General features: G+C 44.4%; 1 protein-coding gene across 1 annotated transcript in view; it reads right to left on the bottom strand.

Moving 5' to 3' along the window:
* LOC139373169 (voltage-gated inwardly rectifying potassium channel KCNH7-like) overlaps window positions 1-13,022 on the bottom strand; it is a 71,576-nt gene that overhangs the window by 38,806 nt on the left and 19,748 nt on the right. Inside the window, exon 3 of the mRNA XM_071113331.1 lies at window positions 10,978-11,133. Coding sequence (XP_070969432.1) covers window positions 10,978-11,133 — 156 coding nt within the window. The remainder of the gene's footprint in view (window positions 1-10,977; window positions 11,134-13,022) is intronic.

The raw sequence follows: 13,022 nt of genomic DNA, 5'->3' as shown, positions 1-13,022 counted from the left end.
CAGTAGTAGGCCTGATTTACCAAGAATGACGAGACAGCCTACAGGGAAGAGGTGAGGGCCCTCGGAGTGTGGTGCCAGGAAAATAACCTCTCACTCAACGTCAACAAAACAAAGGAGCTGATCGTGGACTTCAGGAAACAGCTGAGGGAGCACCCCCCTATCCACATTAACAGGACTGCAGTGGAGAAGGTGGTAGGCTTCAAGTTCCTCGGCGTACACATCACTGACAGACAGTGTGGTGAAGATGGCGCAACAGCTGAAGAAATTTGGCTTGGCACCTAAAACCCTCACAAACTTTTGCCGATGCACATTTGAGAACATCCTGTCGGGCTGTATCACCGCCTGGTACGGCAACTGCACCGCCCGCAATCGCAGGGCTCTCCAGAGGGTGGTGCGGTCTGCCCAACGCATCACCGGGGTCAAACTACCTGCCCTCCAAGATACCTACAGCACCCAATGTCACAGGATTCCAAAAAGACCATCAAGGACAACAACCACCCGAGCCACTGCCTGTTCACCTCGCTATTATCCGGATGGCGAGGTCAGTACAGGTGCATCAAAGCTAGGACCGAGAGACTGAAAAACAGCTTCTATCTTAAGGCCATCAGACTGTTAAATAGCCATCACTAGCACATTAGAGGCTGCTGCCCTACATACATAGACTTGAAATCACTGGCCACTTTAATACTGGAACATTACTCACTTTAATATCATTTACACTTTTTGCTTTACTCATCTCATATGTATATACTGTATGTTGTTCTATTCTACTGTATCTTAGTCTATGCCGCTCTGACAATGCTCGTCCAAATATTTATATATTCTTAGTTCCATTCCTTTACTTAGATGTGTGTGTATTGTTGTGGAATTGTTAGATATTACTTGTTAGATACTACTGCACTGATGGAGCTAGAAACACAAGCATTTCGCTACACCCGCAATAACATCTGCTAAACACATGTATGTTTTTTATTTTATTTATTTATTTATTTCACCTTTATTTAACCAGGTAGGCAAGTTGAGAACAAGTTCTCATTTACAATTGCGACCTGGCCAAGATAAAGCAAAGCAGTTCGACGCATACAACGACACAGAGTTACACATGGAGTAAAACAAACATACAGTCAATAATACAGTATAAACAAGTCTATATACGATGTGAGCAAATGAGGTGAGAAGGGAGGTAAAGGCAAAAAAAGGCCATGGTGGCAAAGTAAATACAATATAGCAAGTAAAACACTGGAATGGTAGATTTGCAATGGAAGAATGTGCAAAGTAGAAATAAAATGTGACCAAGACAATTTGATTTGAAGCCCATAACCATGTGTGTGAGGTGTATACTTTTGTCTCAAAGTAGATTTGTTTAAGACTACCAAGAAACACTCTGTGTGACCCTGATTTAGCCCACTGCAGTAAAAGTACACGCAGGGAGCATGGCACTCTCTCTGCAAACACACATAGATAACACTGCACAGCAGCCAGTGCATGCACAAACACCATCCCCCGTTGCTATGATACCAGACAGTAGTAATATTTGCATTGCATATTAAATGGAACTCAGATCCCCCAGTCCTGAAGTGAAATGGTGACTTTATAATTAAATAATAATTTGGATGAAGTAAAGAGAGATGGAATTCTAGAGATATGGTTCCAATCGTCACTAAGGCATAATAGAAAGCATTACATTTTTTAAAAATAATCTCCCTCAAGCTGTGATTTTGCAGAAGATGGATGGTTTAAAGTGGATATGCAGCCGTGCAGTTTAGGTGCTTAGTGCACTCATTCTGATTTCCATACAGTCTCTCCTTTTGGAGGATGTACACTGCCCCTTGGATTTCAGACCCCTAGATTTCTTCACATTTTGTGTTACAAAGTGGGATCAAATGGATTATATTTTTGGTCAACAATCTACACAAAATACTCTGTAATGTCAAAGTGGAATCCAAATTTGATTTTTTTTTTATAGAGTAAAAAAAAAAAATATAGTCATTGCATGAGTACTCAGCTCCCGGAGTCCATACATGTTAGAAACACCTTTGGCAGCGATTGCAGCTGTGAGTCTTACTTGGTAAGTCTCTAAGAGCTTTACACACCTGGATTGTGCAATACGTGCGGACTACCGGCCGCAAACCTAAACCTATATGGAAGGGTCTGGATGGGCATCTAACCTCGGTGGCGGCTCTGGTTCTGGACGCCGCCCCCCTTCTTTACTCTGAGTCCGCTCTTGTAGCACCGACCCATGGATCATCGTCGTAGGCCCCGGGCTGGGGACCCTCACTGCATGGATCATCGCCGGAGACCCCGGACTGTGGACCGTCGCCGGAGACCCCGGACTGTGGACCGTCGCCGGAGACCCCGGACTGTGGACCGTCGCCGGAGACCCCGGACTGTGGACCGTCGCCGGAGACCCCGGACTGTGGACCGTCGCCGGAGACCCCGGACTGTGTACCGTCGCCGGAGACCCCGGACTGTGCACCGTCGCCGGAGACCCCGGACTGTGAACCGTCGCCGGACGCTCCGGACTGTGGACCGTCGCCGGAGACCCCGGACTGTGAACCGTCGCCGGAGACCCCGGACTGTGGACCGTCGCCGGAGACCCCGGACTGTGGACCGTCGCCGGAGACCCCGGACTGTGGACCGTCGCCGGAGACCCCGGACTGTGGACCGTCGCCGGAGACCCCGGACTGTGGACCGTCGCAGGAGACCCCGGACTGTGAACCGTCGCAGGAGACCCCGGACTGTGAACCGTCGCCGGACGCTCTGGACTGTGGACCGTCGCCGGAGACCCCGGACTGTGAACCGTCGCCGGAGACCCCGGACTGTGAACCGTCGCCGGAGGTTCCTGACTGTGAACCGTCGCCGGAGGTTCCTGACTGGGTACCGTCGCCGGAGGTTCCTGACTGGGTACCGTCGCCGGAGGTTCCGGACTGTGAACCGTCGCCGGAGGTTCCGGACTGGGTACCTTCGCCGGAGGTTCCGGACTGAGGCGCACTGTAGGCCTGGTGCGTGGTGCCGGCACTGGTGGTAAAAAAATCTTGGGGCTGCTTCTCGGGATTCCGTGCTAGCCGTGTACCCTCAATTCGCTGCTGTTCCTCCTGTGCTTTCTCCACCTGCTTCCATGGCAGGGTCTTGTCCCTTGCCATTACCTCCTCCTAGGTCCAGGATGTCCTCCACTCCTGTTTCTCCCGGGTCCAAGATGTCCACTCCTTTTTGGCATGCTGCTTGGTCCTTGTTTGGTGGGTTATTCTGTCACGTTCATCGTAAAGAGGAGACCAAAGCGTAGAGTGATTAGAATACATTCTTCTTTTAATGAAGAACACAAAGAACACTTAAACAAACCGAATGTGCCGCTATGCACAACGAGTGCAGACACAGGCAACTACACATAGACAATAACCCACAAACTATCCAAGGCATATGGCTACCTAAATATGGTCCTCATTCAGAGACAACGATAAACAGCTGCCTCTGATTGAGAACCAATCTAGGCAACCATATACATAAAAACACCTAGACTGGAAAACCCCATAAACATACCAAAACCCTAGACAGGACAAAAAAACATATCACCCTCATCACACCCTGACCTAACCAAAATAATAAAGAAAACAAAGATAACTAAGATCAGGGCGTGACAATTACTTTAGTGGCTTGTTGCATACAAGATGCATGTTTTGGAATATATTTTAACTTGGTATATTTGTGTTCTTCTTTTAACGCTGTCATTTATGTCATTATTGTGGAGTCACTACAATGTTGATCCATCCTCAGTTTTCTCCCATCACAGCCATTGAACTCCATCATTAAGTTTGCCGACGACAGAAAAGTGGTAGGCCTGATCACTGACAACGATGAGACAGCCTATAGAGAGGTGGTGAGATACTGGCAGTGTGGTGCCAGGACAACAACCTCTCCCTCAACGTGACCAAAACAAAGGAGATGATCATGGACTACAAGAAAAAGAGGGCCAAGCACACCCCCATTCCTATTCTCATCGAAGGGGCTGTAGTGGAGCAGGTTGAGAGCTACAAGTTCCTTGGTGTCCACATCACCAACAAACTATCATGGTCCAAACACACCAAGACAGTTGTGTAGAGGGCAAGACAATGCCTATTCCCCCTCGGGAGACTGAAAAGATTTGGCATGGGTCCTCAGATGCACCATCGAGAGCATTGGTTGCATCACTGCCTGGTATGGCAACTGCTCAGCATCCGACCACAAGATGCTACAGAGGGTAATGCGTATGACCCAGTACATCACTGGGGCCAAGCTTCCTGCCATCCAGGACCTCTATAACAGGCGGTGTCAGAGGAAGGCCCTAAAAATTGCCAAGGGCTCCGGCCATCCTAGTCATAGACTGTTCTCTCTGCTGCCGTACAGCAAGCGGTAGCAGAGCGTCAAGTCTAGGTCAAAAAAGCTTCTTAACAGCTTCTACCCCCAAGCCATAAGACTCCTGAACAGCTAATCAAATGGCTACACAGACTATTTGCATTGACCACCCCCCCCCTTTTTTCACGCTGCTGCTACTCTCTGTTTATTTTCTATGTATAGTCACTTTACCTCTACCTACATGTACATATTACCTTAATTACCTCTGTATATAGCCTCGTTACTGATATTTTATTGTTGCTCTTTTATATATATATTTTTTATCATTTGTTTTTGTCTTTTTGCTTCCATTTATTTAGTAAATACTTTCTTAATACTTATTTTTCTTAAAACTGCATTGTTGGTTAAGGGCTTGTAAGTAAGAATTTCACTGTAGGCCACCCGGGTGGCGCAGTGGTTAAGGGCGCTGTACTGCAGCGCCAGCTGAGCCATCAGAGTCCCTGTGTTCGCGCCCAGGCTCTGTCGTAACCGGCCGTGACCTAGCGTCGTCCGGGTTAGGGAGGGCTTGGTCCTGTGGCGGGCCGGGCGCAGTGCGCGCTAACCAAGGTTGCCAGGTGCACGGTGTTTCCTCCGACACATTGGTGCTTCCGGGTTGGATGCACGCTGTGTTAAGAAGCAGTGCAGCTTGGTTGGGTTGTTGGGAGGACGCATGACTTTCGACCTTCGTCTCTCCCGTGCCCGTACGGGAGTTGTAGCGATGAGACAAGATAGTAGCTACTACAACAATTGGATACCACGAAATTGGGGAGAAAAAGGGGTCAAATTCCAGCAAAAAAGAATTTCACTGTAAACGTTTTATTTGATTTTTTGTTCATCTAAAAAAATATATATATATACAATTTCTTCCACTTTGACATTACAGAGTATTTTGTGTGTATTGTTGAAGAAAAATGAAAATGAAATCAATTTTAATCCCACTTTGTAACACAATACAATTTGAAGAAATCCAAGGTGTCTGAATACTTTTGCTAATAGCCAGGTCCCTTTTCTCCCACTAATCACCAATCACACCTGTTCAGCAGGTTCACAGTGCAATGATAACCTTGTTACTATCGACACTAGTCTACTGTTATTTATCAATTATGGCTGGTACACTCCTAGAAAAAAGGTTATACGTAGAACCGTATAGTGTTTTTCAGCTTGCTTCCACTGGGGAACCCCTTTTGGTGTGGTGTCTTCATAGAACCCTCTGTATATGGTTCTACCTAGAACCCTCAATGAATTGCTCTACCAAGAACACTTTCATCATCTGAATGTTCTCTGATGCAATGCAGAGTTCTGTATTGGACCAGGTCTAATTGTGGTCTTTAATTATGCAGGGACTGCTATGAGTCATAGATGACCATCATCTATCTGCTAACAGAGGAACAGGAACAATTCCTCTGAAAGAATGAGGTAAAAATGATGTCCTGAAATGTACAAGGGCTAAAAGTTCCAACCTAAAATAGCCAAAATGCAAAACGATCCTTTCCCTGCACCAGTTTAAAAGAGGCTTTGAGAGAAGGAGAGAGCCAAGGTAGGTGAGCAGAGCAAGATTCACCTTGTAAATTAATCAGTCTGACAGCCGAATTCACACTGCAAGGATGTTTAGAAATTCAGATAGGCCTGAATTGTATTTTATTCATACCCCATTCAATCATGGGATTGCCCACTCCGCACTTTCGGCAGAGGTGCTTTGAGGAACTTTGAGGAATTTTTAGACAAAATTATATTTATCCTGTCTGAACTGACATACAGTTGAAGTCGGAAGTTTACATACACCTTAGCAAAATATATTTAAACTCAGTTTTTCACAATTCCTGACATTTAATCCAAGTAAAACTTCCCTGTCTTAGGTCAGATAGGATCACCACTTTATTTTAGAATGTGAAATGTCAGAATAATAGAAGAGAAAATTATTTATTTCAGCTTTTATTTCTTTCATCACATTCCCAGTGGGTCAGAAGTTTACATACACTCAACTAGTATTCGGTAGAATTGCCTTTAAATTGTTTAACTTGGGTCAAATGTTTCGGGTAGCCTTCCACAAGCTTCCCACAATAAGTTGGGTGAATTTTGGCCCATTCCTCCTGACAGAGCTGGTGTAACTGAGTCAGGTTTGTAGGCCTCCTTGCTCGCACACACTTTTTCAGTTCTGCCCACAAATGATCTATAGGATTGAGGTCAGGGCTTTGTGATGGCCACTCCAATACCTTGACTTTGTTGTCCTCAAGCCATTTTGCCACAACTTTGGAAGTATGTTTGGGGTCATTGTCCATTTAGAAACCCATTTGTGACCAAGCTTTAACTGATGTCTTGAGATGTTGCTTCAATATATCCACATCATTTCATGCCTCATGATGCCATCTATTTTGTGATGTGCACCAGTCCCTCCTGCAGCCAAGCACCCACACAACATGATGCTGCCACCCCCATGCTTCACGGTTGGGATGGTGTTCTTCGGCTTGTAAGCATCCCCTGTTTCCTCCAAACATAACGATGGTCATTATGGCCAAACAGTTCAATTTTTGTTTCATCAGACAAGAGGACATTTCTCCAAAAAGTATGATCTTTGTCCCCATGTGCAGTTGCAAACTGTAGTCTTGCGTTGTTATGGTGGTTTTGGAGCCGTGGCTTCTTCCTTGCTGAGCAACCTTTAAGGTTACGTCAGTATAGGACTTTTGTACCTGTTTCCTCCAGTATCTTCACAAGGCCCTTTGCTGTTGTTCTGGAACTGATTTGCACATTTCGCACCAAAGTACGTTCATCTCTAGGAGAAAGAACGTGTCTCCTTCCTGAGCAGTATGACGGCTGCGTGGTCCCATGGTGTTTGTACTTGCGCACTATTGTTGGTACAGATGAACGTGGTACCTTCAGGCATTTGGAAATTGCTCCCAAGGATGAATCAGACTTGTGGAGGTCTACATTTATTTTTCTGAGGTCTTGGCTGATTTATTTTGATTTTCTCATGATGTCAAGCAAAGAGGCACTGAGTTTGGAGGTAGACCTTGAAATATATCCACAGGTACACCTCCAATTGACTCAAATGATGTCAATTAGCCTATCAGAAGCTTCTAAAGCCATGACATAATTTTCTGGAATTTTCCAAGCTGTTTAAAGGCACAGTCAACTTAGTGTATGTAAACTTCTGACCTACTGGAATTATGATACTGTGAATTATAAGTGAAATAATCTGTCTGTAAACAATTGGTTGGAATATTTACTTCTGTCATGCACAAAGTAGATGTCCTAACCGACTTGCCAAAACTACAGATTGTTAACAAGACATTTGTGGAGTGGTTGAAAAACACGTTTTAATGACTGCAACCTAAGTGTATGTAAACTTCTGACTTCAACTGTACATAAAATAAATCAAAATACTAGAGAGCATAACATAGCTACAGAGGATCAACAGCATCTAAAAAATAGCTGGGGATTTACATTTTATCACAAGCACTTACAGCTGGGAAGGCTGAAATTTGGGCTGCACGCACACCAAATAAAGAACAGCTTGTTGCGTTGTGGCCATAGATATAGTCCTTTGAAGGATTTTGGAACCTTTAATCCTGGCACTTGACTGTTAAACTCATGAGTACACAAGCAATGGCTGCCAGACCTGACTTGAATGGGAACTGCTATCTATGGAAGATATATTTTTGATTGGTTGCAGCTGTCAGTTTGCCTTTTGCAAACTTCAAAATACAAACACGAGAAAAACGCAAGCCTACCATTTCCAAATCAAATGCCTACTGCTGAAAAGAGAAGACTAATCTGAAGCTAACAAAAAACATTTTCAACAACTTTTAAGCAATTCTGAGCAAACAGCCCTGTAAGTAGCTTAACTGAGATATTGGTAAGAGCACATGGGCCATCACAGATGAGTAGCCAATGCTTAATCTTCATCATTGTACGAGTCAGTGTCACTGGAAAGTTTATTTAGCATCCTATTGTAGCCGATACTATAGCCGATACTATATATATATATATATATATATATAGTATCGGCTACAATAGGATGCTAAATAAACTTTCCAGTGACACTGACTCGTACAATGATGAAGATTAAGCATTGGCTACTCATCTGTGATGGCCCATGTGCTCTTACCAAAAACAGGTTTTTAGAAATTTTAGCAAATGTATTAAAAATAAATAACAGATACCTTTACATAAGTATTCAAACACTTTTCTATGAGACTCGAAATTGAGCTCAGGTGAATCCTCTTTCCATTGATCCTCCTTGAGATGTTGCTACAACTTGATTGGAGTGCACCTGTGGTAAATTCAATTGATTGGACATTATTTGAAAAGGCACACACCTGTCTATATAAGGTCCCTCAGTTGACAGTGCATGTCAGAGCAAAAACCAAGCCATGAGGTCGAAGGAATTGCCCGTAGAGCTCTAAGACAGAATTTTGTCTAGGCAAAGATCGGGGGAAGGGTACCAAAACATTTCTGCAGCATTGAAGGTCCCCAAGAACACAGTGGCCTCCATCATTCATAAGTAGAAGAGGTTAGGAACCACCAAGACTCTTCCTAGAGCTGGCCGCCAAATTGAGCAATCGGGGGAGAATGTTCTTGGTCAGGGTAGTGACCAAGAACCCGATGGTCACTGACAGAGCTTTAGAATTCCTCTGTGGAGATAATATAACCTTCCAGAAGGACAACCATCTCTGCAGTACTCCACCAATTAGGCCTTTATGGTAGAGTGGCCAGATGGTAGCCCCTCCTCAGTAAAAGGCTCATGACAGCTCACTTGGAGTTTGCCAAAAGGCACCTAAAGACTCCCATACCATGAGAAACACGATTCTCTGGTCTGATGAAACCAAGATTAAACTCTTTGGCCTGAATGACAAGCTTCACACATGGAGGAAACCTGTCACCATCCCTACGGTGAAGCATGGTGGTGGTGGCAGAATCATGCTGGGTTGATGTTTTTCAGCAGCAGGGACTGGGAGACTAGTCAGGATCGAGGCAAAGATGAACAGAGCAAAGTACAGATAGAGCCTTAATGCTCCAGAGTGCTCAGGACCTCAGACTGGGACGAAGTTTCACCTTCCAACAGGACAATGACCCTAAGCACACAACCAATACAACGCAGGAGGGGCTTCGGGACAAGTCTCTGAATCTCCTTGAGTGGCCCAGCCAGAGCCCGGAATTGAACCCAATCTAACATCTCTGGAGAGACCTGGAAATAGCTGGGCAGCAACGCTCCCCATCCAACCTGACAGCGCTTGAGAGGATCTGCAGAGAAGAATGGGAGAAACTCCCCAAATACAGGTGTGCCAAGCTTGTAGCATCATACTTAAGAAGACTTGAGGCTGTTATCACTGCCAAAGGTTGCATCAACAAAGTACTTAGTAAAGGGTCTGAATACTTATGTAAATGTGATATTTCTGTTTTTTATTTTGAATAAATTAGCATTCATTTGTTTTTAGAATAAGGCTGTAACCTTACAAAATGTGGAAAAAGTCAAGGTGTCTGAATACTTCCCGAAGGCACTGTATATCAGCGTTTCCGTCTGGAAAATCTGGCGCCGGACAGGTGACTGGGAAGATTTGAACTTATCGGACATTTGATATATTCACTGGTCAATCATTTGCATTGGGTGCGTGACCGATTAGGGCGTCCACCCACTCAGCCAGCACCATCAATAAACAAGGGATATTGGTCAAATAAGCTACATTTACATGTCCCTAAAAACAGCCTATAACATATTACAAAAACACTATTCCTTGTGTTTCGATGTGTAGCATATGAAAAACATTATAGCCTATTGTTTTATTGGTTTGTACTTTCCTAAATACAACAATTGTCCACCTCACGGTTCAGCTGTCAGAGATTTGAGCACTAATGCATCAGGGCATTGAATGCATCGGTGTCAACTGTTTGATATTAATATTACACAAATAAATATAAGAGTGAGAGCGAGAGAGATGCAATTCTTTATACTTGTCAGATGGGCTACTGCGTCTGCTATACAGATATAGGCATACAGAAGAAGGCTAATTTGTTCTGTTTTATTATAAAGATAAGCATTATATTTTTTGGTTGTAAGAGTCATTTTGGGAGGCCTAAAATATTCTTCCTAACCTATCATAAACTAAATACGCAGCACACATTTAAAAAGACAGATCGAACTTAATTTAGCCAATGGAAATGTCTCAACAGAAGAATATAGGGTGCAGTGATGTGTCCTATAAGGAGCATTGGTAGGCAAATCTGATGGCCGAATGGTAAAGAACATCTAGCCGCTCGAGAGCACCCTTACGTCTCCGTGATCTAGCATGGGTAGGGTGGTCATCGGAATCAGGGTTAGTTTTCGTAAGGTCTTTTTGCATACTCGCGTACCGGCTTCAGTACCTGGCTTTAAAATGGCCAAGGGGAAACGGTATGAAACTGTACTCATTAAGGGAACTTGAAAGACTTGAAAGAGTAAAGTTCCATTCCATTGTTCAGTTTTCCTCAGGATATAATATTGTGTTACTACTGTACAGCCACTGCACTCTGTGTAGAAAACAGAGACATGCAGTCTCTTTTCTGATAAGGTTTCATTTGAATGTAGGGTTTTGGCCGACTGAGCTAAAGCCCAGGCATTGACGGGTTACTCACTTGGCTCAGCTTTGGCAGGAGACGTGTGGTTGAGTCCCTCCAGAGAGTCACAGCTGTCCTCCTCTAGGATGTAGTCAAAGTTGAGGATGAACATCATGACCATGCCCTCCTCGTTCTTCACTGGGATGATGTGGGTGTTACACAGGAAGTCAGAGCCTACGGGACAGGAAACAGGAAAAAGAGAACAGAAAGGAAAGGTCAAGAGGAAAATGTCTCTGGTGTATGATCTTCTCAAATATTTCTATACATCTTTATAAAAATGTCCTCATTTGGGAAACATTGTGTTTTTCCAACCGAAAGGTATTTAGTAAGAAGCCCTATATGAATTCTATCCTTTATTATCAGCAGTGTGCTGAGGCTGGATAAAACATTCTTACTGTTAACATTGTGCTATCCTAAGAGATTCTCATTGTCAAATGCATTCAGTCTTCCGCCCTAATTCTTAGTCCCTTCCTGTGGATAAGCGATAACTAAAACCCCTCAAAATGGATTGCGTTAATACCAATTATGGTTCACTGCAATCAGCCTAATCCCTGTCTCATTAATGACATTCAAGTCATCGACGGGACTCAAATAAACGAGGCCACGTCACCCTTTAAAGTGTAATTAACATGTGTTAATGTTCCACATTCATCACAAGGCAGCATCGCCCCCAGAGTTAGTGGTGGTGTGTGATCGAAGCCCAGTGGGCAGGATATGGCCGGCGCATCCCGTATGAAAAAAGAAAACGATGCACTTCAAACACTCTGGGTTATATTGAGATTGAAATAGCAGACAACAACACTAAAATAGTCCCACAGGTGTATTTCAAGCACACTGAAAACCCTGAATGTGCATTGCAAATGATAAGCCATGCAGGACTTGTACGCTTGCATTGGTCACTGTGTCAAAATGAATGAGGGACACTGCGAGATGAGAGTGAAGACAAATAGATTATGTTTAACGTATCCTCTGCCTACAATGGAATCTCTGTCATTACTGTGATGGCCTCTGTCACAGGCGTATGTTTTATATATAGATCACATGGCATCTCTTCTCTTAAAGTGCTTCTCTCTCAAGCAGATCAAAGTCCTGCTGTCACCGCCAGCCTATTAATAGCTCGGCATGGTCCCACGGGACAACCAGCCCTGCCAGTTTTACACCATGAAAAACACACATTACCACCAGGAAACACACACATTTACATTACAGCAGACACTCCGAGCGACTTACAGTAGTGAGTGCATACGTTTTAATACTTTTTACGTACTTGTCCCCCATGGGAATCGAACCCACAACCCTGGTGCTGCAAGCGGCATGCTCTACCAACTGAGCTACAAAACGCACACACACACACACACACACACACACACACACACACACACACACACACACACACACACACACACACACACACACACACACACACACACACACACACACACACACACACACACACACACACACACACACACACACACACACACACACACACACACACACACACACACACACACACACACACACACACACACACACACGAATGCAAGCAAGCACACGCACACACTACCAAGAAACACCCGCACACACACATCGCCACCAGTCCCTGTGCTCTCCTGTCTGTATCACCAAACAACAACACCAGCGACCAACCAACCATCCAATTGTTCACCCCTCACTGGGGCTTCATGATTCTATTTGGGGCCCCAGAATTCTCTAGGCCCTAATAATATATCAGTGCCAGCAATATTGGACAGAGCCATAAATTAAAGGGGAAACACATGCAGGGCTGCACTATATCCACATTAGAATAACCCAGTGGAGCAGGGGGACAGAGAGCAAGAGAAGCATTTTGCAATTTAAGCTTAAGGGAAGGATTTACTACACAACCTTTGTGTTATATCGGCGGGTAGCGTTTGTACAGTATAAATGAATCCAGAGGGCCAAAACCAGTCCAGTAAACCCCTACAATATTAGAAAGATACAGAGCAAAATCCAAGACATAAGAGTTGGGTTCTTAGCGACTGAATTCTTCGCCAAACAGTTGAATTTCACAGTGCTCTGAC

The sequence above is a fragment of the Oncorhynchus clarkii genome, chromosome 18 (assembly GCF_045791955.1).
Source record: "Oncorhynchus clarkii lewisi isolate Uvic-CL-2024 chromosome 18, UVic_Ocla_1.0, whole genome shotgun sequence".
Lineage (NCBI taxonomy): Eukaryota > Metazoa > Chordata > Actinopteri > Salmoniformes > Salmonidae > Oncorhynchus > Oncorhynchus clarkii.
Note: the sequence above shows the minus strand (reverse complement) of the source record. Positions and strands in the feature narration are given on the sequence as shown.